Genomic DNA, 18717 nt, shown 5'->3' with positions numbered 1-18717 from the left:
GACACTTTGGTGACTACCACTTTGGAAACTTTAACATATACGTCAAAGAAGGTAAACTTCCTAACAGCAATCTGATTAAACATTCAAATGCAAATGTATAGCAAGTGAGCCATATCTGAATACCTGCCACAATATCTCATCTAGCTCACCATCGATTTCTCTGACATCTTATGTATTTCTATTATAAAACAGAAAAGAATAAATGTGTGAGAAATTGGATTGTTGGTTGATTGGGGCGTTAGCCCTGCTCAAGCGACAGCCACAATCCCTGGCAGGGTGAACACAAAAGTCACTAAATTAAGTTGTTTTTAACCCTCTCCTAGATTGGCATAAAAGCAGTCTGACTTAACTTACAGGCAATGTGTAAAGTATTTATGCAGCCCACTTACAGTACTAAAGTGAAAACACAGAAAAAGAAAAGTCCGACACCAATTTAGAAAAATAGAGTACATTTTAATAAATTATTTGAGACCAAAATGAAAAAAATTCAATCAGTAGAACTAGAGTTATACATTTTAAAGTTTAGGGTAAAAACTAGTGCCTAAAAGTTTAAAGCCCCTATCGCGGACATCTAGATGTGCAAGACCAGGTCAAAATAGAAAAATATTGCCAACGTGATGGAGCGGAGGCGGACACAAGAAGTGGATTTGGTCTGGGTGGTGCTCACCTTCGCACCTGGGAGAAATTTTATTGAAAGTTCACCCAGAAGGTAAACGTTCAGTACAGCAAGGCTGCAGGCTGTGCCTGAGGAGGAGGCTTCGTTAGCGGAGAGCCCCTGGACAATTTGCAATTAATATTTCTATGTTCAGACTTAGGGCCTGGTTTAGAGTGTTCTGTCCAGCAAATGGTTGGTTGACTATGGACCTGGTATATACAATGTCAGAGAGAGGTGGTCGTCAAGGGGGAAGTGTAACCCTTAACATCCATAGCACTATCTTATATGTGGAGCAAGTGCTCTGCAAGGAAATTGTATAAAACATTAAATGGTTTATTAAGGTTGAAACTAAATTATAATGACATAAATTGTAAAAGGTGCTCCAGTGAGTTTTCGGCACAGTGCAAAGTGACAAAGTGAAGAAAGTGTGCAAATACAATATACATGTGACTGGAAGGAATTATAGTGCTGTCCTGGGATATCTATCTTTTGGGATATCCCCATCTACATTTGAACAAGTAGAAAACCAGTCCACAATTTAGTGTTTTGTGGTTTCAACCGTATTGTAGGATTATTCGATGCACGGACATCATCTGGACGAAGGTAATCTAAGTGGAGACACCCTGGAAAGGTGCAGTTTCGTCACCCTCCGTGGTCTACGAGAGATCCGGGGGAACAGATGTTCCAGCTGTTACCATAAGCGAGCATGAAATGAAAGTAGATATCAGGGAATCCAGTAGACAGACGCTCCACTTGATTGCCCGAGCGCGGCAAAGTTCACGCTACGAGGACCAAATAAGAAAGGGAATGATTGGCAACTTGCCTCAGAGCTAATTTAGGTCTGTGTAACCCACAGTTATGTTGTAGCCTGTTTCCAGCTTTTTCTAGAGTTCAAGGAACATAAATATTTCATCCAATCAGAAAAACATTTAAACAGAGTTAAATGGTTTCACCTTCTGGAAGCAAAAAAAATACATTGGGAACAGCATCAGGCTTTTGTAACCTGTCTGTTTGGGATGTTGTTCAGTGTCTCTGTTGAAGATGACTCATTTCCACAGAGCTCTGCAGACACTGGGTGATGTTTCCATCTCTGACCTTGCTTATTCAGCAGAATGGAGAGCAAATTATGGTTTGAAACTGAATTACTATTTTCAACCCTGCCCTGTCCCACAACCTTTATGCTGGTGTGTAGGTGTTACATGCTGTAAGGCCTCCTCTTTATCCTGCTTAACATTATTTTGCCATCCATGCCTAATTCTTCCTGTGACACAATGTTTTACAAAAAACTCATGTCTGTTATCTTCTAGAAGGTATAGGGGCACATTTACGAGAAGGTGGCGCATCATAGATGATGCGTCACTTTTCTTGCGCCCCCCTACCAGCACCTAACAACACCACGTTTGCGCTGTACATTTACAATACGGTGCACCATGGCGGTTGTTAGCAAAATGGCGTCAATATTTTGATGCTATTGTGGCTCTTTGCTACACCAGCATCAAAAATGTTGACGCTAGTGCAGCAACGCACCGGGAGGCCCATTGAATATAATGGGTGTGTCATTTTAATGCCTGCTCTGAGCAGGTGTTAAAAATGACTGAAAAAATGGTGCACTAAAATGTTATAATTTTCACTGCGCCATTTTTTCTGGCCTCTCTGTGCAGGAACGCCCCTGATGCAGGTATAATGTGGTGCAAGGAGTCGCAGAGTGGTGCAATGCAAGCACTGCACCACTTTATAAATTTGGCATTGCAAAAAAGTCACCTTAGCACTGCCTTGCAGAACAAAACTGGCGCTATGGCAACGCCAAGGTGGTACAAGGGGCTTGTAAATATGCCCCATAGTGTGTAAAAGGGCAGAGGTGGTGTTAATGTGCCTAGGATGGTGACAATGGGAGAGCGAGATTCACACAGCTCTTCTCTTCCACCCAGTGGTAGGGATTATAGAAACCTGGATACCTACAGCAGTTCAGCAAGTAGCTGCTCATTCATGTGATGATATCAGGTAAATATGTTTTTAATACTGAAACACATGAAACGCGATCCCCCGTAATAAAGGTACCCACAGACTTCAGTGTGGCAGATCACTGTAAACCGAGGGCCATTAGAGGGCAGGTGCGAGGGAAGCCAAAATGCAGACAAGCTGCAAGCTGAGGAAACTCAGTGTCATGAGCTGCAATGTAATGAGGAGTGACGCAGAAGAGGACTGACCTCAAGGAACCACAAAGGAAGACAATGAAAAAGGAGTGTGATGAATGCCCTGGAAGAAACAGCACAACATGGACAAGCCACGCTCTGCCATTGCTGGAGCTTTACAACTTATCTGCGTACGCTCATCACGAAGAGCCATCTCATGGCCTGGATGAAGAACCAAATACCTTGGCTGATCCAAATCCCCAGTCCCCACAGTCTGGTCTTCCATTTAGTGTCCTGCAAAGACAGGCCTGAGGCTAGTGAGCAAGTGCTTCTTCACTGTGGAACATTACTCAAGAGGGATCACAGTCTGAGTTTTCCCCCTACAGCAGTGCATGGCGTTTCCCGCCTCCCTGCTCTGGTCCCAGGTGTTTGGGGCACAATGGGCTACTGTGAAGTCCTTTGTGAGTGTGCTGGGCCAGTCATGACATTATCCCAAATTCAGTGCAAATATTATTGCATCATGGCAAACATAATTTATTTTTGTCGGGAATAGTGATTTCGTTATGTACCCTAACTGAAGTTAATTAAATCAAGAATTGGCAAAGCAAACAGGTCTGGCTTTTTAAATTGAATGTGCTTCTTTACAGCTTGATAGATTTCTACATGTAGTTTTATAAACTGGCGAGTTAATGGAAGATTGAGTGGAATGGTGGATTAATTGATGAATGATTCAATTAGTGCATTGTTTAACAAAATGGTGATTGAAAGAATGCATGGTTGCATGAATAAATGGGCCACTTACAATTGTAATGTATCAATTCGTGTAATTCACTTAATCCTTACTCTACTCAAGGGTCCCTGAAGCAACCTTACTATTAAAGTATGTTGTGGCTTATAGTATGCAAATATGTGATGATTTTTTTTTTTAATGAAAATATACTTAACTCCCAAACAGAAAACTTCAGGGCAGGGTTGGGGATGTTTACAATGAACCCCATCCTCATCCCTCATGCCAAAAGATAAGAGTGGATAAGGGATAATTCACAACTATTGAGTTCAATATCAATATCAATATGAAACTCAGGATTATGGTTGAAGCTCCACATATAGGACAAATTAGCCCCTTGAGAAAGGATGCTAGAAGTACTCTAACTGCCTTGTCTTCTCTCCTTCCTCCTTGCTCCCACCACACCTAAAAGGTGCAGAAGGGTTGTGGTAACGCAGGAGTGAAGCATCATCTGGTGATTAAAAGGCAGCGGCTTTACAGCAGACCGGTCACTCTCTCACTGAATTTTAATTCCTTTTTTGGTGAAAAGAAAGGGTATTTTTTGTCCGTGTCCAGTCCTAATTGTCTGCTCCTCATCCAGTGTTGATTGTTTGAAATAGTTTCCCAAGAATCCGGGTTGTGAGTCTTAAGAGATGTTGATGTGTAGACGTGTGTAGTTTGTGTGTGGTACGCGGGTGAATGCCACAGCATGGTGGACAGGCACTGATGCTTCTCTTAGGTTTCAAGTACATGAGAGTTAGAGTTTTTAAGTCGCCCACATCATTTGTGGAGAACTGGCAGCAGGTTTGAGACAAACACCATTCTTGAGGTTCTACCAAGTTGTTTGGGCTCCAACAGTATAACAGACTGCAAAGTGATCAGCTTTAGTTTAAATTTATTGCTATGTGGTGATCAAGTGGAATGTACTTGTTCATATTGTGCACTGAATGCTCCATTGTTATATTTCTTGAAAAGGTGAGCCATTAAGCATGCAAAGGTATGTAGGTCTTGGAGATCTGGGATTGGCTGTTGTATATTTTAAGTTGTGCATAGGCTGGGTTACTGTGAGTTCAGCTCTCAAGGAATCCTCACCTCTGGCTCTTGGCATCCACTCACTCATGTTTTCTTATCTCCACAGCAGCTCAGAGGCTGGGAGTGTGCTCACCTTCGGAGGATATGACTCAAGAAATCTTACCTGGGTACCTGTTAGCGATCAGTACTATTGGCAAATAAACCTGGACAGGTACTGTTGCATCCATTTTGTTACAAATACATTTACAAGACCAATAGGTCCAAATGGTGCAGCTCTATCTTAGCAAATCATTTTTCTGTGTTGAGCAGGAATATCGATTTAATGCATCTTTGTCTAAGGCAGTGTGTGTGGAGCCGGGTACTGAATCTGCTAGGATTCTGATATTCATTAGATAAAGAGGGGAGAACACTTGTGATTAATGTGATGTCTATGCATTTAGTTAGAGCATTCAGAGTGTGCTGTGCCTAAGCTACTGGTTACTTCATAATGAAATATTTATCAAACGATTAGCCCAATGAAAGTTGCCGATTAGATTTTCTTTAAAAGGCCTCACTGTGGGGGCGTAGCCAAGATGGCGACCAGAGTGGACATGGAATGAAAGAGCTCCATGACTTGAGCCCACCCAGCACCATCCTGCAAACTTCTTACCCGCGGCACGAGTGATCCTGTTCTATGGATTGCACAGAAGCGTCACCACTGATACCGACTTGGACCTGCTCCTCTTTATCATTGTGTCCCAGGCCTAGAGGGGAAGGCGGCCTTCACTGGCCCTGAACATTGTCCTGCAGTACTGCCCACCACCCGCTGGCTGCATCTGCAGCATGGCTCCCTGAGCTCCCTGGAGCTGCGCTGGCGATCAACCTTAGAGCCGCTGGAAGCCCTGTTTCACCCCTCGGACTGCTCAATGGCTGTGGGGCTAGTAGGCACAGCTTGGTGGACGTGCATAGCAGGGCTCTCCTGTGATTAATGTCAACAGTGCCTTGCGCCCAATAGTGACTCTCGGGCGGTGGTGGAGTCGGCTGCCAAACGTATGTGTTGTTTTATAGAGGATTTTGATTATCCATTATGAAGGGCTTCTAAGAGAAGCAAAATTATTCTTAATTTTAACATGTTTGCACAAACTTGAGAAATTAGGGGGTAGCATAATGTACAAGGCAAGACATAGAGGTAACGGTCATGCCGTTGAGCACATCAAGGCCAACTTTTTGGAAAATGAGACCAACCACCATCCCTCCTCCATGTTGCCAACAGAACTCAGTCAACCCTCAGTTATCCTTGTTTCAAGCATGAATGTTGGCAGTGGTTATTGGCTCCACTGTGTCACATGTAAGGCAGATTGCAAAATATCAAAGGAGCATTCTGTGTCATATCCTCCCTCTGCTGCATCTTTGCATGCCAATGTTTCCCCAAAGATATACAGGCTATAGCTGCCTAGACTATGGCAATGGCCATTAACCTGGGGTTTCACACTATCCACTATACTGGCTCCAGGAGACACAGAACAAAGCACTCAGACAAGTTGTAAATGTTTCAATCACATGAGCTAAGATGCGAAAGACGATGTGCACACACCTCAAAGATCCCTGCTCAAATGGGTGCTGTACAGACAGTATACAACCATATATAGTGATGCACCAATGAACTATAAGAATATAAATGTCTAATCAAACAGGGGTGGCCTGGTCTAAAATACAAAGGATCATGCGTTTGCACTAAAGCTGGAACCCTGTATACATATGAAAAACATATGCATGAGGAAACATACATTGACGAAAATCGTTTTGTGGCACATTTGCTGTGCTTAATTTAAATGCCCTGAAGAAGTTTAGAGGGGTAAACGAAACGCATTGACTTTGTCTTTGGGTGTAACATTTGGAGTTTTGAAACCATGTGTCCTTCTTTGAAAAGAAGTAAAAGAAGATATGGAACTTTGGATACTTTGATTGGACTCTTATAGTCTTATTGTTGTTTTGTGCATCACTATACATGACTGTATTCGGACAAGTCGTAAATATATATATTCGTAACCACATATCACTGCCCCGCGGATCCTTACAGTGGTTCCCTGTAGTGATATGTTCTCTGGAAGTACCCTCCCCGAGTCACAGGGGTTGGATTTTGAACCCACTGGTGCAAGGACGTAGCCAGTGTGTCAATATGAATTAGAAATCCAATTGAACTGCAACCATCTACAACCTACTGAGCATTACTGTGTAGGAAGTGTTTCCTGGTAATGATCAGTCGCACCAGATGAGTTCACTACACAGTGGGGCTACAAACCCTCTTTAATTGATGAACATCACACTTAAAGGTAGCACTAACAAACAGGACATGTATGTTAGAATTTCTTTTTTCAAAATCCTAACCTAGTGCATGAAATGTGAATGATAACCACATTGAATATGAAAAGCAAAGCAGCAAAACATGTCATGGACAATGAACACAGCACAAGAAAAACTCTAATGCTGTCATCCTAACACCCTCATGCAGTTCTAGAGGCTAGGGTGACCTTAGCTAAAGCAGTAAATAGCAAGCCTTGTACTCTAGTTTGTAAGATGGTCTGCAGAGGATGCCTGTATTTATTGTTATGGAATAGCAAGTTTGCTGTTTCCTTTCCTTTCCTTTCGCAGCATGTGAGAGGCTGGAACATAACAGCGACCCGATGAAGGCCACTTCCCCCGGCTGTTCCCTCTACCTAGGACATATGATGCAAACCGTCAGTAAAATTGCCTCTATAGCCCGGGATTTTTAAAAAGATCTGCTTGCAAGAACTATCTTATCTTGGTTATTATTGAAAAAAATTACTGTAGGATTTCCACCGGCAGTCGGTGTAATAGTGGCGGGAGTACTGCCAACAGGCTGGCGGTGCATAGCGCCACTATTAAGACATTGGCGGTTTGGCCAAAGCCAAACCGCCAATTTAACACACCGACCGACACAGCGGTAATGACCACCGGGCTGGAGACAACAGTCTCCAGCCCGGCGGGCGTCACTAGGCTGCCCATGGAATTATGACCCCGTCCACCACTATTGTTTCTGTGGTTTCTGTATCATCAAGAAAACCATGGCGGTAGGCTCTATCAGTGCCAGGGAATTGCTTCCCTGGCACTGATAGGGGTCTCCTCACCCCCCTCCCCAGAGTCCTACCTCACCCTCCCCCTTCTCTCCCGACCCCCGACATACACACACATTCACACACATACATACACACCCATACACAAATGCATACCCACATTCACCCACGCATGCATACATTCGTACACATTTACAGCAACACTCACTAACATACATCCAGGCACACATGCAATCACACGACACAACATGCACGTACACTCACACCCATTCATGCACACACGCATTACACATGCATGCATGCATTCAAACACAGTCACACACACACCCACACATGCACACCCCACACCCTCCTCCCCTGTCAGAGAGCCCAACTTACCTGCTTGCAGGGGGTCCTCTGGCAGGAGACGGGACGTGGCACTGCTGCCAGCAGCAGCGTCGGCCAGCAGAACACCAACAGGCCGTATCATGGCTCATGATATGGTCGGCGCCGTTCTGTTGCCGTGGCACTGCTGCTGGCAGCAGCACCACCTTACCGCTGTCCGCCGCCATGACCGGAGCCGGAATTCCGCCAGCCTTCTGGCATTTGCCGCCAATGTTATAATGGGGGCCTAAGTCAGCAAAACACAAATCAAAATGACAAGAAACGCATCAACTCAATTATCATTTGACTGTATATATTTAAAACTATAAACAATCCCAACAGCAGCTACAGTCGGCAAACATTTCTTCACCTGTCTGAAACTTCACACTTTCTATGAAAGAAGTAGAAAAGTCTGAAAAAGGCAAATAATACAAACAGTAAATTCTAAGAAGGCAAAGTAATGGACACAGAAATGTTTGAACTGGAACTGTCACAGTATTCACAAGGGTACCTGAAGGCTAAAGCTGTGTGTATTGCATGCAAAACCATGCACAGTTCCGGACCACTCTTCGTTTAATGTAAACCCAGCATCTTGTGTAAAATTAGCTCTTCTGTTTCAAACAGGCCCCACTGCTGGCAGGAAGTCTTTCTCATTCTAGATTGCCATGCTGTGGAATGCGAGTCCTGTTAGAATAAGAATTATCAACAACCACCTTGAATTTTTTAAAAACTTAAAACCAGGCAGTTTCAGGGTCAGGTTTCCACCATGCGGTTGCATTCACCCGCGTACCACAAACAAACTACAGGCATCAATGCAGTCTTCTGCAGCCCCTGTGGCTTAGGGGTCCCAAACCCTTCATGGCCCACCAGTTCCTTGAAAGGGGGTCCCATCATCTCAAGACCTATTCTAATATGTGAGATATAGGAGATCTGGGGTCCCTAATCACATTCTGCTCTTTGCAGTCTGTTATATTATTGGAGCCCAAACAACTTGGTAGAAATTCCAGAGAGGTGTGTGTCTCCAAACCACTGCCAGTTCTCCACAAATGATCTGTATAACTTGAAAAGTCTACCATATGCCTAAACATTTACTTTTAGAAGAGCTTCTGGAAAGACCCACATCGACAAAGATATTTTTGGAACAATATTTGTCCAGTGGCAGTACTTCTGTTTTGTCTACATTGAGTTTGTATCCCGATGAGGCAGATTTAACTCATGAAAAAAAGCAGGAAGGGATTGATCTGAATGTGACATAAATAAGAGAATATCACTGACATATGCTGTACATTTAATGTATTTTTAATTTTAAATCCTGTAAAATCTTTGGAAGTCCTTAGCTGATAAAGAAAAGATTCCAGGGCTAGAACAAATAATAAGGGAAATAAGGGGAATCCCTGAAGAGATCCTCTGTTAAGAGGAAAGTAGGGGGAACAAACACCATTTGCAATAACCGAGGAATGTGGTGTGGAATATAGCAAGGATGTGAGTTGAATAAAATTAGGACCAAGACCATGCCACTGCAGAGCCCTCATTAATAAACTCAAATTGACTCTATAGAAAGCCTTCTTAGTATCTAAAGATAATGCTGCTGAGGGGTCCTTCATCTTGTGAGCTTTATTGATGATATTTAGGACGGTACGAGAATTATCTGCCACGTTTCTGTGAGGAATGTAGAAGTTTGATGAACATCCATGAGGTCAGGCATTACAGGGATTAAGCGAAGGACCAAAGCTTTGGAAATATTTTACAACCAGTATTGATTAAGGAGAGGGGTCTACAGTTTTTGCATTGGGTCAGGTTGCAATCTTTCATAGGGATTAAGCAGATAATGGCTTCCGCAAAGGAGCCAGAAGCAGAGTTTGAATCAGTGAAGTGAGTAATTCATTTAGAACATTTGGGAAAGAGGACTTTGGCAAAATGGAGATAAAATTCAGGTGTAAAGCCATCAGGACAGGGACTTTTCCTTTAGGAAAAGACTGTACGCTTGTGTAGAGTTCTTCCATTTGAAACAGTTGTTCTAAAGCTGAGAAGTCAATCAGTGGTGAAGCTCTAGGTTTAAGATTGCATAGCTGTCTTTTCCTTTCTACATTTTAAGTAGCAGGCTAGGAGGGAATCAGCTTTATTATTTCCACCATAATATTTGTTGTTTAATTTAAGGAGTGTACCACAGGCTTGTATAGTTATATACTTGTTGAATTCAATCTTAGCTGTAACTAAGGGCCTAAATATGAGTTTGCCAGTCTTGAGACCGCCAAACTTGTGGCAGTCAGACCGCGGCACTCGTGGTGGTCTGACCGCCAGTTTATGATCCTGATGGTCAGATCGCCAGGAGACCTCTGCCACCGCCAGGATCAGGGATCCTGATGAGTTGGTGGCAGTTAAAGTCGTAGTCAGTCATGGCAGTGCTGAGTGTGGCACCGCCATGCTGATCATGACTTCCCTTTCCACCAGCCTTTTCATGGCGGTGACTCAGCTGTTAAAAGGCTGGTGGAAGGGCAGAGCAGGAGGCCACAGGGGGGCCCCTGCACTGCACGCAACCATGTATTTGGCAGTGCAGCGGCTGCCCTGCTAGCACCCTCGGAATGTGCACTGTCTGCTACAGCCGACATTGTGCATTCTGAGGATGCTAGGGTCACCCTCTGTGCGACTGCCTTGGCCTCAGCCAAGGCAAATGCTGCTGCACTGTTTCCACCTGGCTGACCGGTGGAAAAGTTGTAATACAATGTTTCAGCCAGTTAGCCCGGTGAAAACATCGTAATATGACGGCGGAGGCCACCGGCAGACCCTAGGGCTTCAAGATCAGATTGTTATTTTTACTTGTATAATAGTTATGTTTGAGGGCCCTAATGCGTGCCAGAATAGAAGCACATTTTTGTTGGGCAGATTTGTTTTTGGAATGTACAAAACCTATAATAAATATTTGAGGAAAACATATTAGCATTAATTAAAGATTAATAATGCTCTCATACTTGAGAGAAGACAATGTGCTACTAAATAGGAGCATCTAAATGAACAAAAGCATCTCATTGTGGAGAGATTCACCTCAGGCACGCTTTGTAAAGAGAAAATATGGAGGACGCAGTTATGCTCATCGTGTCGGTGTGAAGTCAATCTGACATCTAGGAGCTCTGAAGGGCTGATGAAACAGCAATCTGATATGCACTGTTTCCCACTGACACGCCAAAGCCCCACAGAGCTCTACGGAGCAGCGGCCACCTTGCGCTATGCAGTCATGCCCCCTCTGAAATTCTAAATCTTGTTCCAACATGTTTCACTTGAGAGGTCTCTTTAGTCATCCAAAGTACAAAGCAGTTTCAAGAGGTACAGTGGGTACAGTGGGTTTGAGTTGAACAGCTTTGTAGGTGGCACCAGGGGTGGCTCCTCCGCTAAGGTGGAGGAGCATCCACCCCTGCTTTCAGCAGAAGGGGAAGGTAAAATAAAATGATAATAACAAAGAGTTATTATCATTTTGTTTTTAGGTGAGCCAGGTTAGGGCGTGGCTGGAGGGAGCTAGAGGGAGAAGTGGTAGGTACACCTTAAGTGCGCATGTGTGTTTGGCCGGCCGACAAACATGCGCACTTTGCATTTCTCCACCAGGCTGTATTGAACAGCTGGGAAGAGAAAGTGCACAGGGTGCCACTCCCTGAGCTCCGAAGCAGGTCGGTCACATTAATCATGGCGCTTCTGTCATGCTGGTGACAACAGCGTCATGATTGGAGGGAAGTCTGGGAGCCTGTGTGCCTAAGGGAAGAGGATGGAGGAGACAAACCAATCTCTGTAGGAAAGAGGTAAGTGGTTTTCTTTTTCTTTGTTTTTTTTATTCCCCTCCCCCTGTTCAGTGGCAGCTTCAACTGGACAGCACAGCACAATCTGAATTAGATTCCTGCTGTTATTGGTAACACGTTTGGGGTTGATGTGGTTGAATTTTCCTGTGACCTAGGGTTGAGTCATGATGGATTTTACTAGTGCAGATCCGAGTACCTGTTTTATCAGTCTGAAGTTCATAAAGTGAATTCATTTACCATGATATGTCTCTGACCTAGTGTTCTATTTTCAGACGGTACAGATCCTAAACAGGAAGGTTGGTGTCTTTCTGTTTCTGAGCTGTGATGTCTGAAAATAAAGTACAAGCTCAGAGAGAAATGTGGAGTTTAACGATGGATGAGGGGGAGGATTGGCTATTATTTATAAACAATCACTCTCTTACACCATTAATGATTTGAGTTTTAAAGGCTGTGAGGCTGCTTTTTTTCCCTGGCGCTCTCTAGCAGTTGCACACTAGCAGTACTACTTATCTATCGACCGCCCAGCCCGCCCGCTCCCTTTCTGACTGATCTGGCTAACATCACGACCCAGCTGGTTCTGAAATACTCTACCTTCTTCATTTTGGGGGACCTTAACCTACATTTTGAGGCTCCCTCCTACCATTATGTAACAACCCTAATTGATGATATAGCTGTGTGCCAGATGAAGCAACTGGTACTGTCTCTATCACTTAGACTGGGCCACATTCTTGACCCGATTTTGTCCAACTCTTCTAATACTACTGTTTCTGCTCCTGTCCTTGTGCTCTGGTCAGATCCCTATGTTATACCTTTTCATGTTAGGGGACCTCATAATGACAATCTAACTATTTATGGACGATAACACCTGACATGGAAATGGACGAAAGTTATTGCTGAACTCTTCACCTTGGTATTAGAAAAATCTGTCCCTCCTTCTAGATCAGCAGTGCACTAAATGACATAGCTCCCATGCAGAGACAATATCTTGCCCACTCCTCACCTTTGTCTAAGTGGTTCTGTGATGAGCTTAGAGTCCTAAAAAAAAGGGAAAAAAACCTAGAGCTACAATGGCGCAGAATCTACTACGCCTCTGAAAGAGATATTTACAGACAGGACCAAAAAGCTTACCATAATCAAATTAGGACCTGCTGTAGAAATTCTATTGGCAGAAAATTTACTCTGCACACAACTCAGCACAAGAGATTTTCTCCATTGTTAGGTCCCTAACATCCCTGGATTGCATGGCCGCTATATTGATAGCTTCAGTATAAAGATGTTAGGAAATTGCTCAATCGTTTTGCAGCTAAGATAGATAAGATCTATTCAACTCTCCCACAACAGTTCAGAGAGTCTACCTGCCAGAAATCATGCTTCATCCTCCGGGGATCAGAGGTGTGACCAGTTTACACTTAACGTCTGTGACGGAATTTTTAGCAGGTGAGTGCCAAAATTAAATCTAGGTCACCTTTGGACCCAGCACCTACTAGGATATTAGAGCAAGGATTGGGGTTATTGCCCCTGTCCTTCTGGAGTTTGTGAACTTGTCTTTTAAGCTTGGCCAAGCCCTCTATGATTGGAAGCATGCCTTTGTCATCCCCCTTGTAAAAAAGCCAGCACTAGACCCTAATAAATCAGAATCTGACACCTATTTCACTTCTGCCCTTCGCCGCTAAGGTAGCGGAGAAGTGTGCTAATAAGCAGTTGATGTGGTTCTTCAAGGCTAAAGAGGTACTGCACAGAAGTCAGTTGGGTTTCCGCCCTTGCCACAGTACTGAATCTGCACTGCTGCTTTCTTCTGAGCAACGCTGGTGTATCACTGATGAAGGAGACACCACTGTGCACACAATGTTGCAAATCAAATCAAATCAGAGTTTATAGAGCTCAACTACTCACCCATAAAGGGTCTCAAGGTGCTAAAGGGGTTTATTCTCTGATCTTCAGTTGAAGAGGCAGGTTTTGAGGTCCTTACACAATTGAGGTAGCGCTAGTGACTGCCTGAGGTGCAAGGGCAGGGTGTTCCAGCTCTTTGCCGCAAGGTAGGCAAAGGATCTTCCACCCGCCGTGGTCGTCCGTATGCGGGGTGGGTGGCTAGTGGTTGTTGAGTGGAGCGGAGAGGTCTGGTGGAGGAGTGGAAGGTGATGTGGTGGCTGAGGTAGGCTGGTGCTAGGTCGTGGAGGGCCTTGTATGCATGGACGAGGAGTTTGAAATTAACTCTTTTCTCGATGTGCTGTAGTTTCTTCAGGTTTTTCTGGGTGGTGCCGGTGTAGAGGGTGATGCCATAGTCGAGTCTGATGGTAACCAAGGCCTGGGTTACTGTTTTGCAGCAGTCCCTCGGGATCCACTTGTAGATCTTCTGGAGTAGGTGGAGTGTGTGAAAGCAGGAGGATGCAACAGAGTTGACTTGACGGGTCATGGTGAGTGATGAGTCCAGTGTGTTATATCTCACTGCAGCATTTGACACTATGCCTCATGGCAATTTTCTGGAACAACTATGGCCAGTGGGCATCAGTGGAGTTTCATTGAACTGAATTGCTTCAAACCTCTCCAGTCGCACTTTTGGTGTGATGCAGCAACCCCACACCTTGAATACCTTTACGCCAAAATAAGGGTTACTCCAGGGTATATAACTTTATTGCATGATTACTTAAAATCGTTCCAAAAAATACACAGAAGTAAAACAAGGAAAAATCAGAAGAAATGTAAATGTGAAATATGCAACCCACAGAGCATTCATCCTGACAAATCATATCATGCCTATGTGTAGAACAGAATGACATGCATACGTTCAGTACAAATCATCTACAGACAATAAATAAGATAGTGTTAACAGATGTACTACTATCAGGAGATAAGATTGCGATATTGGTGAAAAGATGCTACATTTTATAATAACAGATCAATATCTGCCATATGTATTAAAAGTTCAAAACAACATTCCAAATCACCAACTTCTTAAAATTTCAACAAGCTATCTTATTATGACATTAACAAGAAATACTTAAAAAAGATGCAGTGGAATACCTAAAAGTGCATATCGTCCTCTTACAGGGAGATAATCTAGAGGGTGCACTACTATTGAGCGCTATCATTTATTTGAGGTATTGCATAGCATGGAGAACATCTGTCAAGGTCAAAGCCGGCGGAACCTTTAAAGTTAAAACCTTTGCATATATTTTCACAGCTTTAAGATCAAAGAGCACAATTTAAAAAAATACAAAAATAGTAGTATCACAGTGTTGTGCAAACATATGTGAAGTGCAATTTATAGCAAATAATCTAATTTAGATTAAAAATTGTGGGTGAATGTGGAGCATTCATTCAGTTTTGCTTGCAGCTGAGAGATAAACTTCCCAAATTTGGTCATTTCAACTGGCTCCTTCAGGGAAAACACCAGTGATCTGGCCTCATTACAGGTTCTTATACCAGGACGAAGGAAAAGTGGTCTTAATAAAGTGCGCTGTGCATTCATCAGTGCAGCATAATAAATGGTTAAATATCTCTGTTTTGTATCCACAGAGCCTACAACTTTTATTTTTTATTTTGGAGAGAGTGCCATTTTGGGCTCAGCTCCTTTATCTTCAGGCCAAACAACCTTGCGACTTCAATCTGTGTCACACAGGCTTTCTTGAGGTGCCATGTGCTGTGAATTGTTCATATAAAATACCGCAACCACTTCTTGCGCAGGGATGTTACTCAGTTTTTTCAGGTCACTTGCACAGGAAAGCATTTTTATCTGCCTTTTCAGCATAGACTGGATGGAAATACGTGACTGCACCAGTTTGATCAGTCCTGCTTGATCAATTGGAAGGTCAATTAATGCTGTGGTTAGGTATTGTGACCAGCGATTCACTTTTGTTTCAAAGATAGGGTAAAGAGAGTTGATTTCAGAGTGTTAGGTGAGGCCATAATTATCCTGTGGTAATATTTCAGGAAGGTGCCCAAATGGGCCCAGTTCTGGCCTTCCAGGCCACATTCTAGCCTCCTCAGATGGCTCCTTATGTATTGTGGCAACTTGAACACTCTTATATGATTTAACTTGGAGCATTCTGCCAGTGTGGTGAATTGGCCTGGACAGGCTTTGCGGCCATAGTTTAGAGCTGTAAGAAGAGAGGCTTTGACGACCTGAAGAATTAGTCTGGAAGAGGGACTTTCTATGAGATAGTTTAGCTGTAACATCTGGTTATTATGAATTCTGCCTTTACCTTCAGTTGATGTGGATGGACTTTGGACTTTCCCTTTGCCAATAACCACACTCCCAGATACTTATACACGTCTGTGCCACTAAGGGTGAGTGTCCCCATTTTCCAGCTGAATGCTGATGTTAAAGTCACCCTCCAAAGATTATTACTTTAGTCTTGGAAACATTTGCCTTCATTTTATTTGCTGTGTTGTAACCATGCAGGGCAGTTGATACTTTTTGTAACCCAATTTTTTAATGGTACAGCAGCACAATATTGTCTGCATATTGTAAGGGGTGATTTTAATATTCCCAATTTTTGGTGGGATCAAGTTTTCATGTTTCAGCCCCTGGGACATATCTGCTTTATAAAGGTTAAATAACAGGGGTGCTAACAGACATCCTTGCTTTAACCCGTTGTTGGTGGGGATCCCCTTACTGAAGGCAGAGCTCGACAGCTTAACCCTTACCCAAGTGGATCTTGTAAAGTAAAATTATTGCCCTTAATAACTTGCTTGGGATTCCCCAGCTTTGGAGTTTACTCCATAACAAGTTCCTGTCCACCGCAATAAAGGCTGCAGAATAATCCACAAAGCAAGCAAAGAGTGGAGGGGACTTCTTAGCCGCATGTATCAGAAAAGAGAGGTGCCACGATGTTATCAGTGGTCGCAGATTTCATCCTGAAACCAGTTTGACAGAGGGGGGCTATCCCTGTGGCCTCCGCCCAGCTTTGTCATTCTTTAAGAAGAACTGAGGCGAAGCCATATGCTTCGATACCCAATAGGGAAATAAGTTAGTAACAAGCTGGATCTTGCGTGTCCCCTTTTTTATAAATTGGGTGTAATGTGGAGCCTCTCCAATTAGGTGATACTTCCTGAGATTCTAGGCAGGAGCAATAAAGGGCAGAGAGAATTGGCCACCAAAGCTCCATATATTCCCTGAAGATTTGTGTTGGAATGCCATTGGGGCGGGGGCACTGGACGACTTCATGCTGTGCAAAATGATGACAATTTTGCCCAGAGAGGGGGCAAGTCCTGGATCCCGGTGAGTGTCATACGTGCCAGCTTTGCCCCTTGGTTGTTCTAGAGGGAGTAGGTCGGCTGCATATATTTTTTTACATGTTTTATCCAGGAGTCTTCATTTATCACATTGGTTTGTAAGTCTCTCTGGCCCAACTTGTTTTTAATGTACCTCCATAGGTCAATATGTTTATATTTTCTTATCAGGGAGTAAATATGGACAGACTCCCTTTCCGTGTGTTTACGTTTTAAGGACGAACTGCTTGTGCTCCATTTTTCTTGAAGAGTTCCTAGTTTTGCCATATAATGTTCTCTGCTTACTTTGTATTATAGGATGATGAGGAAGGGCTTTTACGTGGCTTCGCTGAGGGGTGGTGAAGGATCCTGCTCGTTGTAAAAGATTCTTGGTGATGTCTGGCCAAATGATTTGAAGGGTTTCTCCCGTCATTGACAGCAGAATGGAGCCATTTGAGTTTTTACAAGAATTGCATACCTTGGATACAATCGGTCGCCATTTTATTGGCTTGATTGTCTGCAGATCTTCATCCCCCTCGAGGCTCCTATTAACTTTTGGCTTTCCAAATGACTTGGTTTCACTTCAAGATTTACTATAAGTGGGAGATGATCACTGGCGTTTATTTGTAGGATTTCAAAGGATACCAGTCAGTTAATTAGGTCCTCTAAGGAAAGATGTAGTCCAGGGTATTCTTACCCTGAAAAGTGTTTGGAAACGTCTGTGCAGGGAAACTTATTTCTTGAATGCTGGATAGAAAAAAGGCCATGTTTGCTGAGCAGATATTGAAGTTGTTGGGCCTCCAAGCATATCGGCTGATGAATGTCTGCCCTTGTTCCTATGAATCTGAGGTTGACGTCCTCGCATATTATGGTATTGTAGCCAGAATGGTCACAGAGTACGTCGTCCAGGGTTTCTACTAATTGTGACATCTTTTCTGCCCCAATTTTGCCAAAAGAATTGAAGTAGAGATTAACTGCAAGGGATTTTAGCGTATGGCCTTTTGAGGTTGAGGTTTCCAACCTTATTACTTGCAGCATTGGCTCTTGGGTAGACACCTTGCAGGCTTTAAAATCTAGGTTGACATTTAAATGTATCGAAAGGCCACCAGAAGGCCGCCTGAAGATGTTTCTTTTCTTGAAAATTGTTGTATTTCATTGAATCCGGGAATTACCAGAGGGGAAGTTAACCAAGTTTCTTGAAGGAATAGTAAATCAGCATTCCTCAGGAGCTGTTGAGCTGCATCATGTTTCAGAAGTCTCTTCATGCCTGCCACATTCCAAGAGACAACTGACAGATGGCGTTCCGACATCCATGCCTGGTTATTGTTGCTAGGAATATCGATGAGAGGTAGCGGGCTCTAGTTTGTACCGATTTCATTTCCAGGGTCAAGAGACACTTTTCTGATGCAATTCGTTGGGGTTGAGTAAGTACAAGATATGGAGAGATTATTGTTCAACCAACTTCTGGTGAGGTGACCTACACCTTTTAAAATACTATGAGTGCTAGATTTTTGGTGTAGGATTTCACTTGATTTTTTTTAGCGGAATAGGATATTTAGGCTGGCCGATCATTTCTGCCATTATAGCCCATTCCTCGAGAGTCCACGTGTTCACCAATATCCGTTCGGCCAGTGCCGAGGTGCTTAAGGTCAATATATTTGATTCATGGTGATTAGTGTATTCAGGTAGAGCCTTAAAT

The 18717-nt window shown here is 43.4% G+C and overlaps 1 protein-coding gene across 1 annotated transcript in view; it reads left to right on the top strand.

The window, feature by feature from the left end:
• LOC138249014 (pepsin A-like) overlaps positions 1 to 18717 on the top strand; it is a 128463-nt gene that overhangs the window by 84421 nt on the left and 25325 nt on the right. The window contains exon 7 of the mRNA XM_069203071.1: positions 4692 to 4796. Coding sequence (XP_069059172.1) covers positions 4692 to 4796 — 105 coding nt within the window. The remainder of the gene's footprint in view (positions 1 to 4691; positions 4797 to 18717) is intronic.

The sequence above is a fragment of the Pleurodeles waltl genome, chromosome 8, assembly GCF_031143425.1.
Source record: "Pleurodeles waltl isolate 20211129_DDA chromosome 8, aPleWal1.hap1.20221129, whole genome shotgun sequence".
Taxonomy (NCBI): domain Eukaryota; kingdom Metazoa; phylum Chordata; class Amphibia; order Caudata; family Salamandridae; genus Pleurodeles; species Pleurodeles waltl.
The sequence above is the reverse complement of the archived record's forward strand: the minus strand, read 5'-3'. Positions and strand labels throughout refer to the sequence as shown.